General features: G+C 39.8%; 1 protein-coding gene across 1 annotated transcript in view; it reads left to right on the forward strand.

Annotated features, from left to right (window-relative positions):
• LOC122792903 (CUB and sushi domain-containing protein 1-like) overlaps window positions 1-20343 on the forward strand; it is a 4548980-nt gene that overhangs the window by 98061 nt on the left and 4430576 nt on the right. Inside the window, exon 4 of the mRNA XM_044060461.1 lies at window positions 17397-17591. Coding sequence (XP_043916396.1) covers window positions 17397-17591 — 195 coding nt within the window. The remainder of the gene's footprint in view (window positions 1-17396; window positions 17592-20343) is intronic.

Raw genomic sequence — 20343 nt, forward strand, 5'->3', positions numbered from 1 at the left:
TGTAAGTGCTTATAAAGTGCATTTGTGTAGGATTCCGTAGTCGTACCTCTATTGTCCATATGCATGGGTGTCCTGAAGTTTGCCACGTCTGTCTTAAGAAGCATGAAGTTGGCTTTGGAGACATTTTTTACAGTGGTTTCCCTAATGGGGGTGGGGGTGGGTTGTGGATGTCTAGGGTGATTAGCTTGTGGTCGGATCTGACCAACAAGGAATTGACTTCTTGTGTAGAACACTGGTCGCCCATGTTGGTAATGACCTGGTCTAGGATATTGCTGCCCGTGATGGGGGTGTGGATAGGTTGATCCAAGGCATTGAAATTTATGAATTCTAGAAAACATTGAGCAAAAGAGTTGGTACATGAGTCATTTTCCCAGTTAATGGTGGGGTAATTGAAATCGCCCATTATTAGGGTGCTGGGTTGTACCCTAATATTTTCCAGAGTATCAAGAAATGACGAGAGGGAATCCTGGGGCATGGTGGGGGATTTGTAGCAAGTTACAATTTGGATTGTGGTCTTGCCCAGAGTTAGTTGCACTTGGATAATCTCAGATGCATTATACTTTGCAACTATCCTGGAGGTGTGGCTATCCATAATGAATATGGACACACCTCCACCTTTTGTGTTTCGGTCCAGGTTAGGTGGCCAAAAGGAGTGGTATGAATTATAGCCTGGTATTGCAGGGGTGCTCTCTGGAGCCTTGAACCAGGTCTCTCTCACTACACAAATGTCAATGTTCTTAATTTTAAGGAGTGCCTCGAGTGAATGCATTTTGAGGTTTAGACTTCTAGCACTGAATAGCATTACCCTCAGATTTTGCTTGCTTGTACCTGTTACATTGGTGAATTTGTCATTTGAACCTTACCTAAAAAAGGCACTATAGGGGTGGCAAGAGCCTTAGCCAGTATCTGAAATCCCAAACGCGACAGGTGCAGGCCATCTCTGGCAAGGCATCATGGTCTGTCGATCAAGTCATCCTAGGCAGACAGATACTGGATCCCCTTAGAATGGCACCAGAAGCTTAGCCAATTGTTGAAGTCAATCACTTTGTCCTTGTACTGTGGTATCATTCTGGGTGATAGCAGGATGCTACTCAGGGCTAGGGTCATACCTGCCTGGACTACAAGATCAGAGACCTCCTCCATGTCTTTTTTCATGTAGTCCAAGGAGGTACATCTCATGTCATTCACACCAACATGGACAATGACAGAGTCATATTTGTACTTGTTGTGGAGTGACCTGAGTGCGTGCATTATGTGGAGGATCCTTGCACCTAACAGGCAGCTGACAGTAACCTTCTCCTTATTTAGCCTGGTGAATGGCACATCAGTGTGCCTGACTATAGAGTCACCTAAGACTAGAGTGTTGGCTACGTTGTTATGCCTTATGGGCTGTGGTTGAGTGGCACATGGAGTTTGTAGGCTATGTGTCATTTGGATTGTGTTGGGGGATGGAGGTTGCTTGCGTTTCTGCTTTGGAGGTTTCTGTTGCTTGAGCAGATTTTATTGAGAGCCTCCATGAATGTAGGTGTGTGTTTTGTGTTTCTGTGTGTGTGTTTTGGGTGATGTAGGTTTTGAGGGACTATGTGATGAGTGTTGTGTGGTGCAGGTGCTTACCTTCTCCTCTTGACTGTCTAGTCCAGTCTTGGGTGAAGAGAGCTTTGCTTCCAGTTTGGCTATATAAGTGCATCTCTCACAGGTTGTAGTGTTGGGTGGTAGGAGGAGAGGCTTGTCTGTGTACATGAGACAATTGCTGCATTGCCCCAAAATGCCCATATTCATCAGGTAGACAGGAGAAAACACCAGGAGCTGACCCTTAGACATGCCTGGATAGGTGCTTATTTATTAAGTACTAAAAAAGGTTTGCTCTGGAAAAGTGAGGAAAGTTGACTGCTGTAGTAATTTGGATCTTATTTAGTGCTTACAATGAGTTCTGAACAAGTGCTGAGCTCAAAGAATCAGATTTGAGTGCTAAAATAAAAAAAACTGGGTAGTTCTAAGGGAAATTTTGAAGAGCAGACTTTATGGCGCCAGGAATAGTTTAACCCTTGCTAAGTGGCGATGCATAAAGTGTATTTTTTTATATAACAGTAGCAAATGAGAAAACTAATTTAAACAAATTAACCAATAAAAAGCTAAAAACTGAGGCCCATTCCAACAGTCTTCGATCAGACAAGTTCTAACTGCACACTCCTGCCACCAGGGTGCAGGGGACCATTCTCCAAAAAACATGGTTTGGATTAGTCCTCAAGTTATACAAACAAAGCTAGCTTCAGCTGGTCTGAATTTAGTCTATGCTACAGCAAACAAGGTGTACCAATTTCAGAAAGAAACAGTTCAAATAAGCAGACACAATAAGTCTTTAACCATAAACTCCCAGCTCAGAAGTGCAGAATCTAACCTCTTCTCCCACAAGAGTGCAGACCACACCTTCTTAATGTAAAATAACTGTCCCGAAGCCCAATTGCTTAAACCAGAACTAATACACTTTGAGAATAACAGACACTAAGCCTTCAATAAGCAGCTGCCAACTTAGAAGAATGTAAGCTACCTGCCCTGCCACAACAGTGCAGACCACAAATCTTGTTAAAGTAAAATAACTGGTCTGAAGCCCAAGTGTTTCAACAAAAGGCTTAGAATAACAGTTACAATTTAATCAGGCTACTAACAAGCAGTAATAAATGCAGCAGAATAAATGCAATTAAGTACTTTTAAGAACAAGCAGCAAAAACAAAATAAAGTAATAAAGTAGGAAAAACACAAATGCAGTAAAAGCAGATGAATAAAGTGCAATTTTTTTTTATATAACAGAAAACGGGCCAACTGATTTAAACAAGTTACCCAATTAACCAGTAAAAAAAAGATCAAAACTGAGCCCTGTTCCAGCAGTCTACAATCAGACAAGTTCTAACTGCACACTCCTGCCACTACAGTTTAGGGGAACCTTCTCCAAGAAAGATGGCCTGTATTAGTGCTCTAGTTATACAAACAAGGCTAGACTCAGGATGCCTGAATCTAGTCTGGAGTTCAAGTGCTAACAGTTACAATTTAATCAGGCTACTACCAAGCAGTAATAAATGGAGCAGAATAAATACAAGTGAGTACTTTTAAGAAGATGCAAAAGCAAAATAAAGTGCAATTTTTAGTAAAGTGCAAGGAGAGAGGAAGGAGCATAGGAAAAATTCAAGGTTAAGAATTTAACTGGGTTGGCCTTCTCAAATGTAATCTCTGCATTAAGTAGAGTGAACACCAGAGTGGGAGGGGTGTCTCAGATCAAATTTACAGTAGGGGCGGGCAACTGCAATCAACCATATCAACACCACAAGAACAGGGTGGGGGGGGGGGTAGTTTCAGGACAGAAAAAAATGCCAGAAAATATATAAAACAATTCATTCCAGAAAATTAGTCATTTTATGAGGAACGCACCAAAAAATATGAGGCAAAAATGTGAGCATTCTGTAAAAATCTTGACAGTTGAGAAGTTTGCATATAAGCACACACCAATGCATCCACAGATAATTAGTTTTATTGCCTTTGGTATGCTATTACAAATTACCTTTAAACAACTGGCTCAGCACTAAAACTCCTTCCAAACCTACTCTGAGCCTGATATAACTCCAAAGGAATGCAAACAACAGGTGTAGTTACATAAATAAGGTCATCCTTGAAGCCTTATGTCTCCCTTACTAATGCATCCTAACCCTGTCCCTGATCCCAACCCTGCACCTTACCTAAGAAAAAAAACTTCTTTGTAGCATTAACACTACACAAGAGATGTTCACTCCCAAGCACACACAAAAAACATGCACAGGGTGAAAGTTATGTCTTTATCTAATCTCTAACTCTAAACCACCAATACTTACGCAAACACACTCTGACCCCTTATACCAATCCACTTACCTCTGTCTACATTCTGATACCATAGTTCACACAGTCAGCATTCTAAAATATCAACATTTTTTACTGCATCCACATACATATTTATATATATCTATATCTATATATATATCTATATATATATATATATATATATATATATATATATATATAGATATATATATATGTGTGTGTGTGTGTGTGTATGCAAGCAAAGTATGCAGAGTATACTTGTATGTGTGAGTGTGTGTATATGTACATATATATATATATATATACATATATATATATATATATATATATATATAAATATATAAAACACACACAAACACTACATACATATATGTATGTGTATACCCTAATGTAAGCAAAGCCAACGTACACTGCATTAGTGCATTATCTATAAATTGTATGGTCAGTATTCCAGCTGACATGCATAATACACACAAACTGTTGTTACGTTGCCCTTTTAATTATTCCAAAAACATTATGTACTGCTTATTTAATTGCACTGTAAATTACGGTAGGTCAGTGTAAGATGTTTTTGGAATCACATCTCTTATCTAATATTATATTAAATATTGTAAGATGATACTGATTGATTTTTTATTAAATTATGTTTAAAACATCATAAATAGCTGGCTTTGTCACTGTGTTTTTAACTAATGAAGGACATATCACCTAAAATGCTTTCTTTATTTGGTTTAAAAAATATGTATTTACCTGGCAATATACATGGTATTGTCTTCCTGTTTCATTTTGTTGAGATGTACAATTTGGCATAGCCATTTTGTTTTTGTTTCTGCACAAATTGCATTAAACTAATTAAAATGTGTAAGTTAATGTGAAAGCCAGACAAACTGGAACATAAGCCTCACTACATACCCTAACTGTGCTACTAAAATAACACTGCAAAACCGGCAAAGAGTATTAAAAAATGTATTCAAAATATATTACATTCCACTGAAATGGATGACAAACTAATCCAAAGTGAAAAACATGGGCCTATGACTGTAAGGAAAATGAAGATATTATGCTGGATAATACGGAGACACATTTTTTCACTAAATCCAGAGTACACAATGTATAATTTATCACTCAGGAAGCCTCAACATATTCCAAATGTGTGTGTGTGTGTGTGTGTGTGTGTGTGTGTGTGTGTGTGTGTGTGTGTGTGTGTGTGTGTGTGTGTGTGTGTGTGTGTGTTGGGGGTGTGCCTCTGCTGTTTTTTTTTTTTTCTTTTCTTTCTGTAACAACTTGCAATTCTGTAGTAAAATTAGTACAAGTATCGGTTGTACCACAGTGTAAGTCATCATGGATGGATTGCTGCCACCTGTTCAACATATTTATCTTTGATGTGCATATTTGCGGGATTAGCATTTAAATGTATTCAGAATATTGAACTCTGAAAAGGAGTACATCGTCTGTCACACACAATAAGGGGTCCCATATTAGCCTTAGTTCTCATATTACCCACAGTTATTCATTATTTAGAAGACAAAGGACCTGACAAACTGCACACATTGCCTTACTCGTGTTGTCTTGTAATTTTGTCATAGTCTACTGTGCAGTTATCAGTGGATAGCCATTGTCTTTACCATATCTTCTAAGAAATGTTTGGTGTTCAGTACAAGTTAAAGTCCGTGACAAAACTGAAAATGAAGGAATCACAAAAGGATGGTAACTTTGATGACATTCAAAACTTTTTTTGTCTCACTGACAAGTAAGTTAAGAAATGTAGAATATAAGGCATTGATATACGATACCACTGAGCTGGTTAAGCAATTAAGAGGAGTTTGCTATGGATAGTTATGCATCATTTAATTAACACAAACTTATTTGAACCCCAGACCATCTAAAACATAGGGAGATTGCCACAAATAAGTGCACTTCAAAGTTCACAAAACACAAAAACAATTTTTTTCAGGGATGCAGGGCACCATCACCCTTGATTTCAGGTCATATTCCTGTAACTTTGATTATAGACCAACTCCAAGATTGCACACATTTAGAGAAGAGGGTGGCAGTGCTGGAAACGCAGCACTCACCTTTTCATTCTTTTTCAAGTCTGACCACTACTGTAAGGCATTGCCAAACTCCCCGTGATAAAGTTCTGGTAGCCAGTTGACATGCTGCCAGCAAACATAGGTTTATTTATTTAATTAATTATTTAGTTAGTTATTTATTTGCATTTGTTTAATTGGATAGTCCAACTAGGCATAACTCCTTTTCAGTGCAGGCCCATAGAGAAAAGCTCCAAAATTTTATAAAAATGATTTACAATGCAGAGGCATAAATGAAGAGACATGCAGGACATATGCATATGTGGCAGTTTACACAGTAGATTAGTTAACACAGTTTAAAAGTAGTTTAAGAGTGATTCCACCTTAATGGGGGAAAAAGATAAAATGACTGAGCACTGTTTACATATTTTGTGAGCACATACTTATGAGAACATGAGAGAAAAAGACTTGAGAAACTGTCAGAGTATGTTGTAGGAGGTGAGTAGGGGTAGTAGAGGTGTATGCGGGGCAAAAATATGATAGAGTTTGTGAAAAAATATATGTCACTTTTAACAAGGTCTTCCTTTTAAGAGTCATTTTCTTTTCTTGGTTTTGGATGCTTGTACATTGTAGCTCAAATCAATGTTTTCTTGAGGCCTTTTGGAGAGAAATGTATTTTGTGCAGCACACTAACTTGTAGTGCTTATTGTTCTGTATGTAGTCATACATATCAGAACATCGGTAGACAGTTGGCAAGTAGGTGAAACAATACGCAGGTATTATAGAATAGCTGTAGAGTTTGTAAATCTAAATAGATAATGCAAGGAAGCTTTGGAGGCATGAAAGGAAGGTGCAGAAACTTAGGGGGACTGAGATGGCTGCTCAGAATTGCAGTAGAAAATTTAAAGTTTATAGCTACCAGCTATTGTTTAAGTTCATCATTCTCACTGCTGCAGTAAACTATGGCTTGTGTACTGCCAAGGATACAGCTCCCAGTCATCTTCCCAAAGCTCTAACACCCTCCCACACTGTCACTGTCTATATGCTAATCCTTTTTAAAGGGAACTATTAGAACAGCCAGAGTGAATAAAAATCTTCAGTACTTTCTTGCCATCTTATGAGGTGCATCTCTGAGACTTTCCTGTAACATCAGTCAGCCAAGGCTTCCTGTCATAAAGAAAACACCCCTTTTGGGATCCCTTCCACCCATATAAAAAATAAATATTTTTATATAGTTCAGTGTTTTTAAGTGGTTTTATTTTGTGAAAATAGTGATGTTTCACTATAAGAATGCCAGCTTTTCAGGCATATTGGCAGGTGGTCCTCAGTTGCTTATACTGTCTCTCTTGAAATTGCTTTTAAAGATTAAACTGTCTTTTTAGTGCCTTGACACTTATTTTATGTTTAGCTTTCCTCTTCTGAGTATTTGTAGACAGTTGGGAAGTATATTTCTGGGGCATAATAGGACATTTACATGAATGTTTGTGTTCAATACTTGTATACTTAATTTTACATGATTTTTATGGGGCACCTAACTGAGGTAATTCTCTCTCTATTTTGACAATGAAATCTTGTGTGCTGATTGTCTAGCTTTGTTTTGGGTATTTATTTTGGAGAGGGGATTCATGGGTGTGTAATAAGCTAATGGGACTGGAGTCTTTAAAAGCCTAGCCTACAGGATTACCCTGGCATTGTACCTCCAGACCTTAGTTCCCAGTGCCTCTGTCAAGTAGAGCCACTGTAATGATCCCCGGGGTGAATTTTCTATTTCCATCCACTAATCAAAATTTCTCTTGAAGAGGCCCAGTGAGGTGCTCTGTTTGACATGTATTGGAAGTTCACTCCATAGTATGGGGAGTCTCTGGGTTACAAACCTGTCCCTCCAACATGTTCTGTTGATTGTGGTAATGCGGTTGAGGTCTCTGGAGCATGTAGTGTGCAGGGGTTGGGATTTATTTAGCTGTAGAATTTCTAACAGAGCTGGGTCAGACATGGATTTGCAATTCAACCAGACATCACCTCTAAGTAGGTGATGTGAGACAGAGAATAGTTGGAGTTTTTTGAGTCTGTCCATATAGGACAACTGTTTAAGGCCTAGGATCCTCTTTGTGAGGTACTTTTGTGGCTTCTCCAATTGTTGCAGGTGTCTAGTGAGGTACATGCCAAATGAGGGTTCTACCTGACTTCGTCGACAGCGCAGAAGACCGACAGCGGAATTCGGAGCTCCAGAAGATCGAAAACGAAGAAGACCGACAATCGCGATCGTGGCAGAACGATGACAACACCAACGCCCGATGCCGACATGGGGAAAGGCTGTGCTGTGTATGTATCGACGACGTGGACGGGGGGTAGGCAGGTAAGTGTGTGAGAGATTGACGGTCTGTGGGGATAGGGGGGGGTTAGTGGAGTTAGGGTTAAGGGGGCGAGCGGTGGGGGTAGGAGTTAGTAAGGGGGGGGGGGGGGGTGGGTGGGGGGGTTAGGTGAGTTAGGAGTAGGGGGGGTAGGGAGGTTAGGGTTAAGGGGGTTAGGGGTTAGGGTTAGATAGGTGAGGGGGTGTAAGGCGGTTAAGGGGTTAGGGGGTAAGTGGCTTAGGTAAGGGTTTTGTTAGGGTTAGGGGTTGTGGGCTTTTAATGGTGTTGGTTGTGGTGCAGTGTATGGGGTTTCGTGTTTGTGTACCCGGGGTTTATTTCGTTGTCGGTATGTGTGTGGTTTTTGTTTATGGACAATAATAAATATGTTGTGTCGGTGATGTGTGTTTCGTGTGTGTGTGTGTTTCTCGTATATCAGGAACCCAAATGAGGCATTGTACTCGATGACTGGCCTGATGAGGGAAGAGTAGAGGGAGACAATGACCTCTTTCTTCCTGGATGCAAAACCCTTAGTAATGAGATGTGCCACATAGAAGGACTTTCTGACCATAATGGAAATGTGGTGGTCAAAAGAGAGATTGCTGTCAACCTGTGTTCCCAGATCTCTTATAATGCCGTCTGTGTTCAGTGGACTATCATTGATGTCATAATTCATGGGAACTGTTTTTTCCCAATGGTGATGACGACACATTTTTTTTGGCATTGAGCTTAAGGGCATGGTTCTGACACCAGTCATTGGTCTCAGTGAGGCCTTTCTGTAGGATGTCAACATCACTTGGGGAGTTAATAATTGCTCCAAACTTGCAATCGTCTGTGAACTTTGTCAGCCAGAGTCTCTTCATGTTGGCCTGGACTTCAGAGAAGTAGATACCAAACAGGAGAGGACCCAGGACCGAACCCTGTGGGACTCCACTCGTGACTGGTCAGCAGTCTGACGTGGAGTCAGCTACTTTCCCACTGTGGGTTCTATCTGTGAGCCAGTATGCAACCCAAATAGTGATATATGGGTTGATGCCTAGCTTAATAAGTTTTTCTATGATTCCTGAGTGGGGAATGGTATCAAAGGACTTGGCCAGATCAAGGTAGCCTGTATGAACCACCTTGCCTTAATCCACAGCTCTGGTGACTGACTCACAGAAGTCGACCAGGTTGAGCAGCCATGATCTACCCTTCACAAAACCAACCTGTGTGGGATCCAGAATTTGGAGATTCCCTATATCCTTGTTTATTAGGTCCATGATGATGCATTCCATAGCTTTGCATATGAGACGCGTCAGGCTAATGTGGTGATAGTTCCCAAGGTCTGTAATCGCTCCTCCTTTGTGCAGAGGGATGACTGTAGCAGTGAGCCATTTGGTAGGGACAAAACCTGAGATGAGGCTGTGATTGAACAGGGCACACAGGTGAGGTGCCAGTTCACTCTGTAGTTCATGTAGAACACATCCAGGGATATTAGCAGGTCCCATAGAAACTGTATTCTTGGCCTTGGACAGTGCTGTTTTAACCTGTGCAGTAGTAATACTGGGTGCCTGGCAATATACTGGTATTGTGATTGGTCCTTAGGGGTTGAGAGGGGTAAAGTTGGCACTGAATCTATTGGCCAGTATATAGGCAATATCTGTTGACTCAGTATAGGAGGTACCATTATGCAGTAGCTCATAGCAAATCTGGGTATTGCCGTGGAGATTCTTTACATATTATAGAAGGCCTTTTGGTTGTCTTTACTATCTGCTGCAATTATGTTTTCATAGCTAGCTTTAGAGGATTTGATGAGGGATCTGAACTTTTTGTTGAGGTTGATGAGGAGTTTTTCCAGTCTTGGGACTTCACCTTATTCTGCATCAGTTTCCTGCGTCTGTTGTAGAGTTTGTTTATGGCAGGGGACCACCAGATTGGCTTCCTTTTTTTTTGGAAAAGAGTATCTTGGTTCTATTGGGTATGGTGAGATCCATGAATTTGTGTACGTGCTCTTACAGTGCATTGATATATGATTCAGCGGTCATGCAACTATTCTCCATTTGTATGGGTGCCATGAAGTTAGCTACCTCTGTTTTTAGTAGCACAAAGTTAGCGTTGGAGAAATTTTTCATGGTGGTTACCTTTGGGGGGGGGTTGATTTGCAAGGTGATTAGTTTGTGTTCGGATCTAACCATGGAGGAGTTGACTATTGGTGTAGAGCAATGGTCACCCATGTTAGTAATTATCAGGTCAAAGATGTTGCTACCTCTAGTTGGGGTAAGAATGAGCTGGTCCAGGGCATTGGAATTAATGAATTCCAGGAAACGTTGGGCAAGTGTATTAATACATGAGTAGTTTTCTCAGTTAATTGAGGGGTAGTTGAAATCTCCCAACATGAGAGTGTTAGTTTGGACCCTAATATTCTCCAGGGTGCTTAGGAACGTGGAGTGTCAGTCTTGGGGCATGGTTGGGGAACTATAGCAGGCTATGACCTGATTTGCTGTCTTACTCAATATTAGTTGCACCTGAAGTATCTCTGATGTGTTATGTTGGGCTACCAATCTGGAGTTGTGTGCATCCTTTATGAATATGGAAACACCACTGCCTTTGGAGCTTCAGTCCAAGTTCTGGGGCCAAAAGGTGTGGAATGAGTTATAGCCTGGTAGTGCAGGGGTGTTTTCTGCTGCTTTGAACCAGGTCTCTCTTACAGCACAAATGTTGATGTTCTCCATTTTAAGGAGTGCTTCAAGTGAGTGCATTTTGAGATTTAGACTTCTAGCATTAAGCAGCATGACCCTCAGATTGCATTTGTTTGTAGCTGTTATGGTGGTAATTTGGTCTTTGGAACACCTCCTAAAAAAAGGAATTATGGGGTGGAAGAGTTTTGGCCACTATCCAGAAGCCCAGGGGTGACAGATACAGGCCATCTCTGGCAAAGAATTGAGGTCTGTCAGTCATGTCATCCCAGGCAGACAGATACTGGATCCCCTTAGAATGACACCAAAAACTAAGCCAATTGTTGAAATCAATCATTTTTTGCTTGTACTGTGGTATCATTCTGGGTAATGGTAGGATGCTGCTCAGGGATAGGGTCATACCCGCCTGGGCTATATAATCTGAGAGCTCCTCCATGTCTCTTTTCATGTAGTCCAGTGAGGTACATCTCAGGTCATTCACACCCACATGTACAATGACAGAGTACCTGTTGTTTTAGGACATGAGTACAGACGTTATGTGGTGGATCCTGTCACCTGACAGGCAGCTGACTGTTACTTTCTCCTTATTCAACCTAGTGAGTGGGACATCAGTGTGTTTCACTATCATGTCACCTATGACTAGTGTGTTAGGCATGCTGTTTTGCCTTAAGAGCTTTGGTTGAGTGGTCTCGTGATTAATGTTGTGGTGGTCGAGTGCGTTTCTGCCTTGGAGGTCTCTGCTGTTTGGGTAGATTTTTATTGAGAACCTCTGCACAGGTGGGTGTGTGGTTTGTATTTTTATGTGAAGACAGTGCTGGTGTATGTTCTGGAGAGCTATGTGTTCCATGTGGTGTGGTGCAAGTGTTGAACTTCTCCTCTTGAACAGATCTTCCAGTCTAGGCTGGAGAGTGTGTGGCTTTGATTTGGATATATAAGTGCATCTCTCGAAAGTCTGAGTGCTGGCAGGTAAGAGGAGTGGGTTGTCAATGTATATAAGTCAGTTGCTACATTGTCTCAGGATGCCCAGTTCCCCAGGTTAATAGGAGAAAGCACAGAGAACTGATCTTTAGACATGCCTGGAGGGGTGGTCATTAATAATAGGTACTGGAGCTGTTTCCTTGTAGAACGTTTAGTGGTGGTAGCACTTTTGTATGCTACAATAATTGCTACAATAAATATGATAAAGTGCTAGACTAATAAGCCAGTAAAAGTGCAGGAGAGGAGAGAACTAGTAAATCTAAGGGAAAAATTGAAGAGCAGACTTTGACACCACTCAGAAGCTTACAAACACTCCTGGATACAGCAAATCTGTATCTGGACTAAACTAGTTCTAAACCAGAAAGTTGAAAGAGAAAGAAAAACTGCCCAAATGGCCAATAAACTACAATTTCTGGGCCAGAAACCACTCCTCTTGTGGTAGATAAGTTACCTAGTGCTTACCACTCTCACTGATAAGCTAGAAGGCTTCCCTCCAGCACAGAAAGGCTTGGGGGGGGGGGCAGAAGCTTATATACAGTCCTGGATACAGCAAATCTGTATTTGAACTAGACTAGTTACAGGAAAGGTGGGAAAAGTTCAAAAGCGGTCTTTTAAACCAGAAAGTTGAAAGAGATGGAAAAAACTGCCCAAACGGCTAATAAACTACAATTTCTGGGCCAAAAACAACTCCTCTTGTGGTACATAGGCTACCTAGTGCTTATCACTCCCACTGACAATCTAGAAGGCTTCCCTCCAACACAGAAAGGCTTGGGGGGCTCAGAAACTTACAAACATTCCTAGATACCGCATATTTGTATCTGGACTAGACCAGTTACAAGAAAGGTGGGAAACAAACACAAATGTGGGCTTTTAAACCAGAAAGTTGAAAAAGATGGAAAAAACTGCCCAAATGGCTAATAGACTACAATATCTGGGCCAGAAACCACTCATCTTATGGTAGCTAGGCTGCTTAGTGCTTACCACTCCCAATGATAAGCTAGAAGGCTTCTCTCCAACACAGAAAGGCTTGCGAGGGCTCAGAACCTTACAAACAGTCCTGGATACAGAAAATCTGTATCTGGATTAGACTAGTTGCAGGAAAGGCAGAAAAAGAACTTAGATTTTTTTTTTTTTTACAGCAACTGACCATCAGTGTCCTGGCTTGGCAACATATAATTTCAGACAAATGGGTTTTGAAGATGATTCAGGAGGGTTACGACTGGCATTGGATAAATTCTCCTCCTCCTTTCTCAACTTCTATGTGAAGGTTCCAAAATTCAAGTTATTATCACTTGAGGCACTTTTAGCACTGCTGTAAGACTGGTGTTTTATGATAACCTTAGATTTCAAGGATACCTACTATCACATTCTAATGTCAAACAAATTAAGGAGCTTCCTAAAGTTTTGCATATCTGATTCTTATTGTCAGTTCTGCTCATTACCCTTTGGGTTATCTACAAGAGTGTTTAAAACTGCCATGGGTCACTGCAGGTTGCAGGGTGTACTCAATGTGCTTATTTGCGCAGAGATCTTACCCAGATGCCAGGAGTCCTTAACAGAGGTGACATCCCTCCTAACTTATTGGGGTTTCAGATAATCTTGTAGAAATCAACCCTAACTCCATCACACATGATTATTTTTCAAGGGTGACCTATAGACACTCTCATGCAAAAAGCCATTTTACCCGAAGACAAGCATTGCTGAACTTTTCTAATCTGTCCCAAGCTTAAGCTGGATAATACCATAGGATACTAAGCCATATGGTCTATGATAGCATTAATTCCACTTGCCAGACTGGACATGAGAAAGATTCAGTGTTTCCTCAAAAATATGTGCATCCAGCAACTTTACCCAGTTTACTATTGTTTATTCGAACGGAAAAACATTTTCCATTCAAATGAATGGTAATACCGAAAGTACAAATAACTGCCGCTCACAATGTCGAACCAAATACTCGACGCATTTGGTTCAACATTGTTGTCAAAACCACCATGTGATAGCCATATAGGAGCTGATGTAAATCAAACTCCTATACAGCTATCATGTTTTTGCACCCCCCACACCCCCTACTTATATATTCTAACTCCGGGATCGCACTACAGTAGGGGTGTGGATGAATTTCCACTCACTACTGTACTGCGATCTCCATGCAGATAGCTGATTTCTACTTATGCAAATGCAGTTGTACATTTGCATAAGTGGAGTCGGCTATCTGTTGCAAAACTGCTTGTGCGTTCGACATTCTGTTTTTCAGCACATTGCAGCTGATAGAATGTCGTTTGCACAAACAATAGTAAACCACTTTACCCCATAAAGTTTCAAATACAAGTGATGGACTTTGTAAAGTTAGAACTTAAGTAGTAGAGGGATCAGGGGGCTCTCAACCCAGGATTCCCTTTTTTCAGATGCCTCATATTTCAATTGTGGTGCAGTTTCAATGGGACTCAAATTCTAGGTCTTTGGGAAAATTTGGACAGATTAACACATGTAAATGTGAAGGAAATGTGTGTAATTCAAGCTATAAAAGCTCTGCATCATCTTTGGGAATGAGACCACCTTCAGGTGACTACAGACAACACCACAGTGATGTAATACTTAAACAAGTAAGGGGGTACTGAGCCATACCATCTATGCTATTTAGCAATGATTGCTTGGGAGTTTTCTTTTCAATACTCCCTAACTCTTCAGGCATCCTACTTTCCATGAGAGCAAAATACAGTGGCAGACACACTCAGCAGATTCTGGTAGACTGTCAAGAGTGGAAGCTGAGTTCAGAGGTAATCCAGAAATTGATCCAGATGTGGGGTATATGTCAAATAGATCTCCTCACCTCCTTTCAAAAAATGCAACTAGAGCAATTATGTTTTTGAAATCCTTGCAACCAAGCATTGAGAACAGATTTTCTTTCATATATTTGGTTGGGAATGTTCCTTTATACTTTTCCATTCTTTCCAATGATTTCCAAAGTATTTCTGAAGATTCAGAAAAAATTACAAAAATCACTGTGGTGACTCCCTTTTGGCCAAGACAAAGTTGGTTCTCCCTTCTTACAGAATTAACCAAAGGTAATTACCACAATTTCCCTCAGAGACTGGATATTGCCACACAGGACAAGGAGAGTTTGATATACCCTGACATCAAATATCTGCAACTGTCTATCTTGAGGATTCAATTTTGATCCTCTTTAGGCACCTTTTTTCATGCAGATGTGCAGCAGGCACTAAAGAATGCAAAAAAGTGTGCTCCTTGAAATTCATATATTGGCAGAAGGAAAATGTTTTCTAGTTGGTGCATATCCAATAACCAGCATTTTATTAGAGAGTTTGCATCTCTGGTGCTCAAATATTTGTGGAATTTACTGTCCATTGGCCCTTTGCCTGTCTCTATCAAAGTGCATCAGGCAGCCAATTCAGCTTGTCTTCCCATGAATCCTCTTCTTTCTGACCTGTTTGTGGTCAAACAGTTTCTGAAACTGTGGTTCCAGATGAGACTCCTTCTCAGCCCACTACCTCCATTTTATGATCTCATATTTTGTGCTGAAGAAACTGACTTTGTCATGTTTTGAACCTGCTTCTTTCGCTGAACAAAGGTTCAGTACTTAGAAAACTTTTATACTTGTTGCTATGATATTCGCAAGGCAAGTACCTGAGTTGCAAGCTTTCTTGGTGGGAGTACCCTAACTAGTTTTACATAGAGATAGCAAGCTATCACTATGCAAAATAACCCGACATTCATGCCTAAGGTTATCTTAGAGTTCACTTTGAATCAAGCCATCACTCAGCCAGTTTTCTGTCCAGATCCAGAAAACAAGAGAGAACAGATACTTCATACCTGGATGTGCACAGACAACTCAAGTACTACAATGGCAGAAACAAGTCCTTCAGGAAAGCTGACCAGCTACTTTTTTCCAATTCTATTACTAAGAAATGTCAACTTGTGTCTAAACATACTATTTCTATATGGTTGCCATCTGCTATTGTGTTTTGTTACTCTCATCAGGGCAAAACTGTACAAGGCAGGGATAGTGCTCATTCTGCCAGATCCTTAGCTTCTTTGATGGCATATTAGCAGGGGGAAGAGTCTAGACCCATAGTAGAGGCAGCAATTTGGTCCATTATCCATACATCTACACAGCATTACAAACTAGATTCCTTCTCTAGGTCAAGATCAGGCTCTGCAAGGACCCTCCCCAGGAGCTTCTGGATCTGTACATGTCGTCCTCTCAGATTGGATATGTTTTGGTAATCTAGACATAGGATACTACAGCAGTGAGAATGGTAAAAATGGCGCAGTTGTATACATTGCACTTAACCATAGCAGTAAATGTTCAAATATTTTGCTGATGTTGTAGTAGCCACATCCACCTACCATCCCCCCCATTGTACATAGTTGGTGAGGGTTATAGCTTTTATTGTTGAGGCTGTTGTTGAGGCTAGTTTTTTCATTGGTTACCATAGCTGTGGTTAATTCAGGATGAGTTCCCCTTTTTATCGTTTGGGGCAAGAAAGTTCTGAAGATTTTTAGTCACTCTGTTGGTTTTTATAGTTCTATCAAAAAGGGATTAGCCTAGAGGCACCCAGAGTTACAGTATGGGAGGAGTTAGGGCTTTTGGAAGCTGGGTGGGTGCTGGATCCATGACAGGATACAACACATAAGCTACTGCAGCAGTGAAGAATTCGCATCTGCAGTTATATACAAGCGCAACTTATACAACTGTACTTCATTTACTTTTTTGATTGAATGACTTGTTCATGATTCATTTTCTGAAATTTCAGAATGTTATGTAGATTATATAGTGATAAAATATATACAGCTTTAACGGTTTAATCTTCACACTCAGGAATTTACTTTCTTGGAAGAATGCATTGCAAACTATGAAAAAATAAACTGACATTCTTTTTTCTGTTCGTATACATGTGTTTCTGTATGATGCAATGTTGTGTGCTGATTTTTGTTTTGCGATCTGAACAGTATAATGTTTTGGTTCAGTACTAATGTATCTGAGTACATATGCTCCATTCATTATTTACCTAAATATATTTAATTCTTCATGATGCAGAAATTCAATAAATGCATAACATCTTTTTTTAGATGGAAGCCAAAAATCCAAACAAACAAACCAAAGAAAGCAACAAAAGCAACCAAAGGAGTAATCCACACAAGATTTATTCAATGAAGCGTTTTTCATCTGATTAGTAACCAGGACTTCTTCAGATAAAAATGTCTAAAAACATCTCTACTTAAATAAAATTCAAACAAGTCACATGATCAAATTAGGGTAATGGCTACATACTTCCCTCCAAAAATGTAACCATCTGTGTGCTTGAAAACCTTTAAAATTACTTCAACTAAATATTACATTTGATCATGTGTGGATGACTACTTTGGTTGCTTTTGTTGCTACATTTTTGTTAGATATTTGAATGTGTATTGTCAACTTACATTGTAGTTCTGATTTTCTTTTCTTTGTTATTAAAAAAAAACAATTTCAAGTTCACATCTTCGTCTTGTATTCACAGCTTTTGGCCAAAATGAGTGCCATGATCCCGGAATCCCAATTAATGGAAAACGTGTTGGTGACAGATTCCTTCTGGGAAGTTCTGTATCTTTCTACTGTGATGAAGGCTTCATTAAGACACAAGGCGCTGAATCAGTGACTTGCACAATGCATGATGGTAATGTCGTATGGAATTCATCAGTTCCAAGATGTGAAGGTAAGTGTTTTTCTGATACATTTCATATGTATAAACTAGCAAGGCTTACTTTGCTGCTGAGTGAACAAGCCATATCAGCTGAAGTAAAGTTTTTATCCCGACAGGCATGCTTTCTGGCAGTGGTCACTTCAGTAGCCCAGTCTGTCTTCTGCAAGTGGCCATGGAGTCCAATTTAAGCCATTTCATTCATTTATTGGTTTTCTGTTCATAATATCCTAATGATAGTAAGTACCTCCTTCATGCCATGAGTTTCCATAGACAATTCAGAGCTTGTGACACAATATATAATTAAGGGTGACCAGCTTTTATTTGGCTTGCTAACTGCATGAAACCAAACAAATATGGTAGTACCTGTCTAGATGGTTTTCTACTTGAATTGGCTGCCATTATGGGACATTTTGGGAAATCTCTTTTTTGATTTATGAAATAACCATCTGCTAGAGTAGAGGATACTCTGAGAGCCTTTTTCTGTAGTGCACCCCCTCTGCCAAAATTGCACAGCTTCCATTTGGTCCACTCTCTACAATGCTGCTAAAAATGTAAAGGTTGTATGTGGTTTGTCAGCTGAGGTCTTCCTTGGTGAGATAATACTGGCATGATAATTCACTTTAGAATGTTCCCAGAAATATGCTCAAATTGTTTTTTTCACCTCTATCTTCCTTCTCACTTATCAATATCATGTCCCCCTTAGCCACATTTAATTTCTGCCACATAGTTTTTTTGTCTCACCTCTGAAGGATATCTACACCATTCTGATTTCAATCTACTTTCTTGTACCTGTCTTTATTCCTGTATGTGTATAATATAAATATTGTATACAAAATTCTGTACAAACCTCTGGGAGTGTGTGATATGAATTATAGCCTGGTAATGCAGGGGTCTTCTCTGGAGCCTTGAACCAGGTCTCTGTCACTACACAGATGTCGATGTTCTTCATTTTAAGGAGTGCTTCGAGTGAATGCATTTTGAGGTTTACACTTTTAGCATCGAGTAGCAGTTCCCTCAGATTTTGCTTGCTTGTACATGTTATGGTGGAGAATAGCTGAAACACTTTTATTAGCCTGTGTCTGCAAATTTGCATGTGAAACATGCATGCTTTGCTTACTAATGCCTGAAACATTACATGCTTATATCATCCTGAGCTACACTGTATCATTTTTTTTGTATTCTCAGTTTCAACTCTTCTGTGCCTAAAATTAGTCAGTTGTCATCCATGCACTACTCAGGTAAAATAAATAAATAAAATACATACATACATACATACATAAATACATACATAATTAAATAAATAAATAAAAATAATATACAAAATTAAACCAGGCAAAATGTTATCTAAAAACACATTACAGTAATGTTGTAGTTAAACTTTTATAACATTTTAGGAATAAAAATAAACATAGTAACAGATGATGCAAGGGCACTATCATAGCAGCTGCCACACATATATGCAAACACACCTAGGAAGCTGTGAGTGTTTGTGCATGTGTGTCTGTCTGTATGTGTACACACATATATACATTGAGTACATGTGTGTGTTATATACAGACACCCTGTGTACACACTCACACACGCACACACACACACACACACACACACACACACACACACACACACACACACACACACACACACACACACACACGTACAAACAAATACACAGACAGATCAATGTGTATATATGCTCCATATTTTAAATAAATTTAAAATATATAATGTGTGACAACAACATATATTTGGAACACTGCAGAGGTATAGTTTATCTGCACTCTTGATACATCATCAAAAGTTATCTAAATGCGTGATGAATCACTCATCATTTATCTGTGTCCCGGATATGTGACAATACCCTAAACATAACATTTTTAATATTTATTTCTTCTCTAGAGTCCTTTGTACCTAGCTCTGAAGGAGTGGAGGGAAGGTAAAAAACTTTGGCAGAAGAGGCATTAAAGAGAGCAACTTGGACTGTATGGTCCTTGGTAGTTCTGATGAAGAGACATGATATTTGTGAGGATGATGAGGAAGGGTGAGGTTATTGTCAATTGTCAAGAACTGAAATTAAGAAAGAGGCATGTGTGGATGTAAAATAGATGATTTTGCTGTTTGGAGGAGACATATGTTAAGTGGTGGGAAAGTAGGGAGGATTTTTGTGTAAGGAGGAGAGACATGGCTAAAGCAGAAGTGAGAAATGGAGATTAGAGGTAGGTGGTAGGAACATGGTTGTAGTATATCATAACCTAACATAGAAAGGAAACGGGTATTAGAAGAGTATTAAGAGAAGATTGTGGAGGTTAATGAGGAAGGATATAAGGAGGTGATTTTAATATGGTGCTTGAGCTGGGGATAGGCAGGTATTTTAGAGCCTGTGAATTTCATAGGGAAAGTCATATGGTGCCAAAGGATGAGAAGGATAGATCGGGGCTTGTGGATGTGTAGAGATCAAAAAAGGGGGAGGGGAAAGGTGTACATAATTATGAAATAACAAAAGGTAGGCAAACTGATTGAATATACTTTTTGTTGATAGAGAGATAGCAAGTGAAGTGCTGGATTCAATAGTAATGGAGAGGGAGTTCTTGGATCATCATATGGTAATTGTATTTTCCAGATGAGAATTGGAAGCTAAAATTGAAAGGGAATAGATATGGACTCCTTGAGTTTGAATGGGAATCTGAACAGATGGGTTGGCTGCAGAAATGGCTGTGCTGTGATTAAAGGAGAACAGGAACGCAGTCCCACAACTGCAGATACATAC

The sequence above is a fragment of the Protopterus annectens genome, chromosome 2.part0 (genome assembly GCF_019279795.1).
Source record: "Protopterus annectens isolate FY-2018-M chromosome 2.part0, PAN1.0, whole genome shotgun sequence".
Classification (NCBI taxonomy): domain Eukaryota; kingdom Metazoa; phylum Chordata; order Ceratodontiformes; family Protopteridae; genus Protopterus; species Protopterus annectens.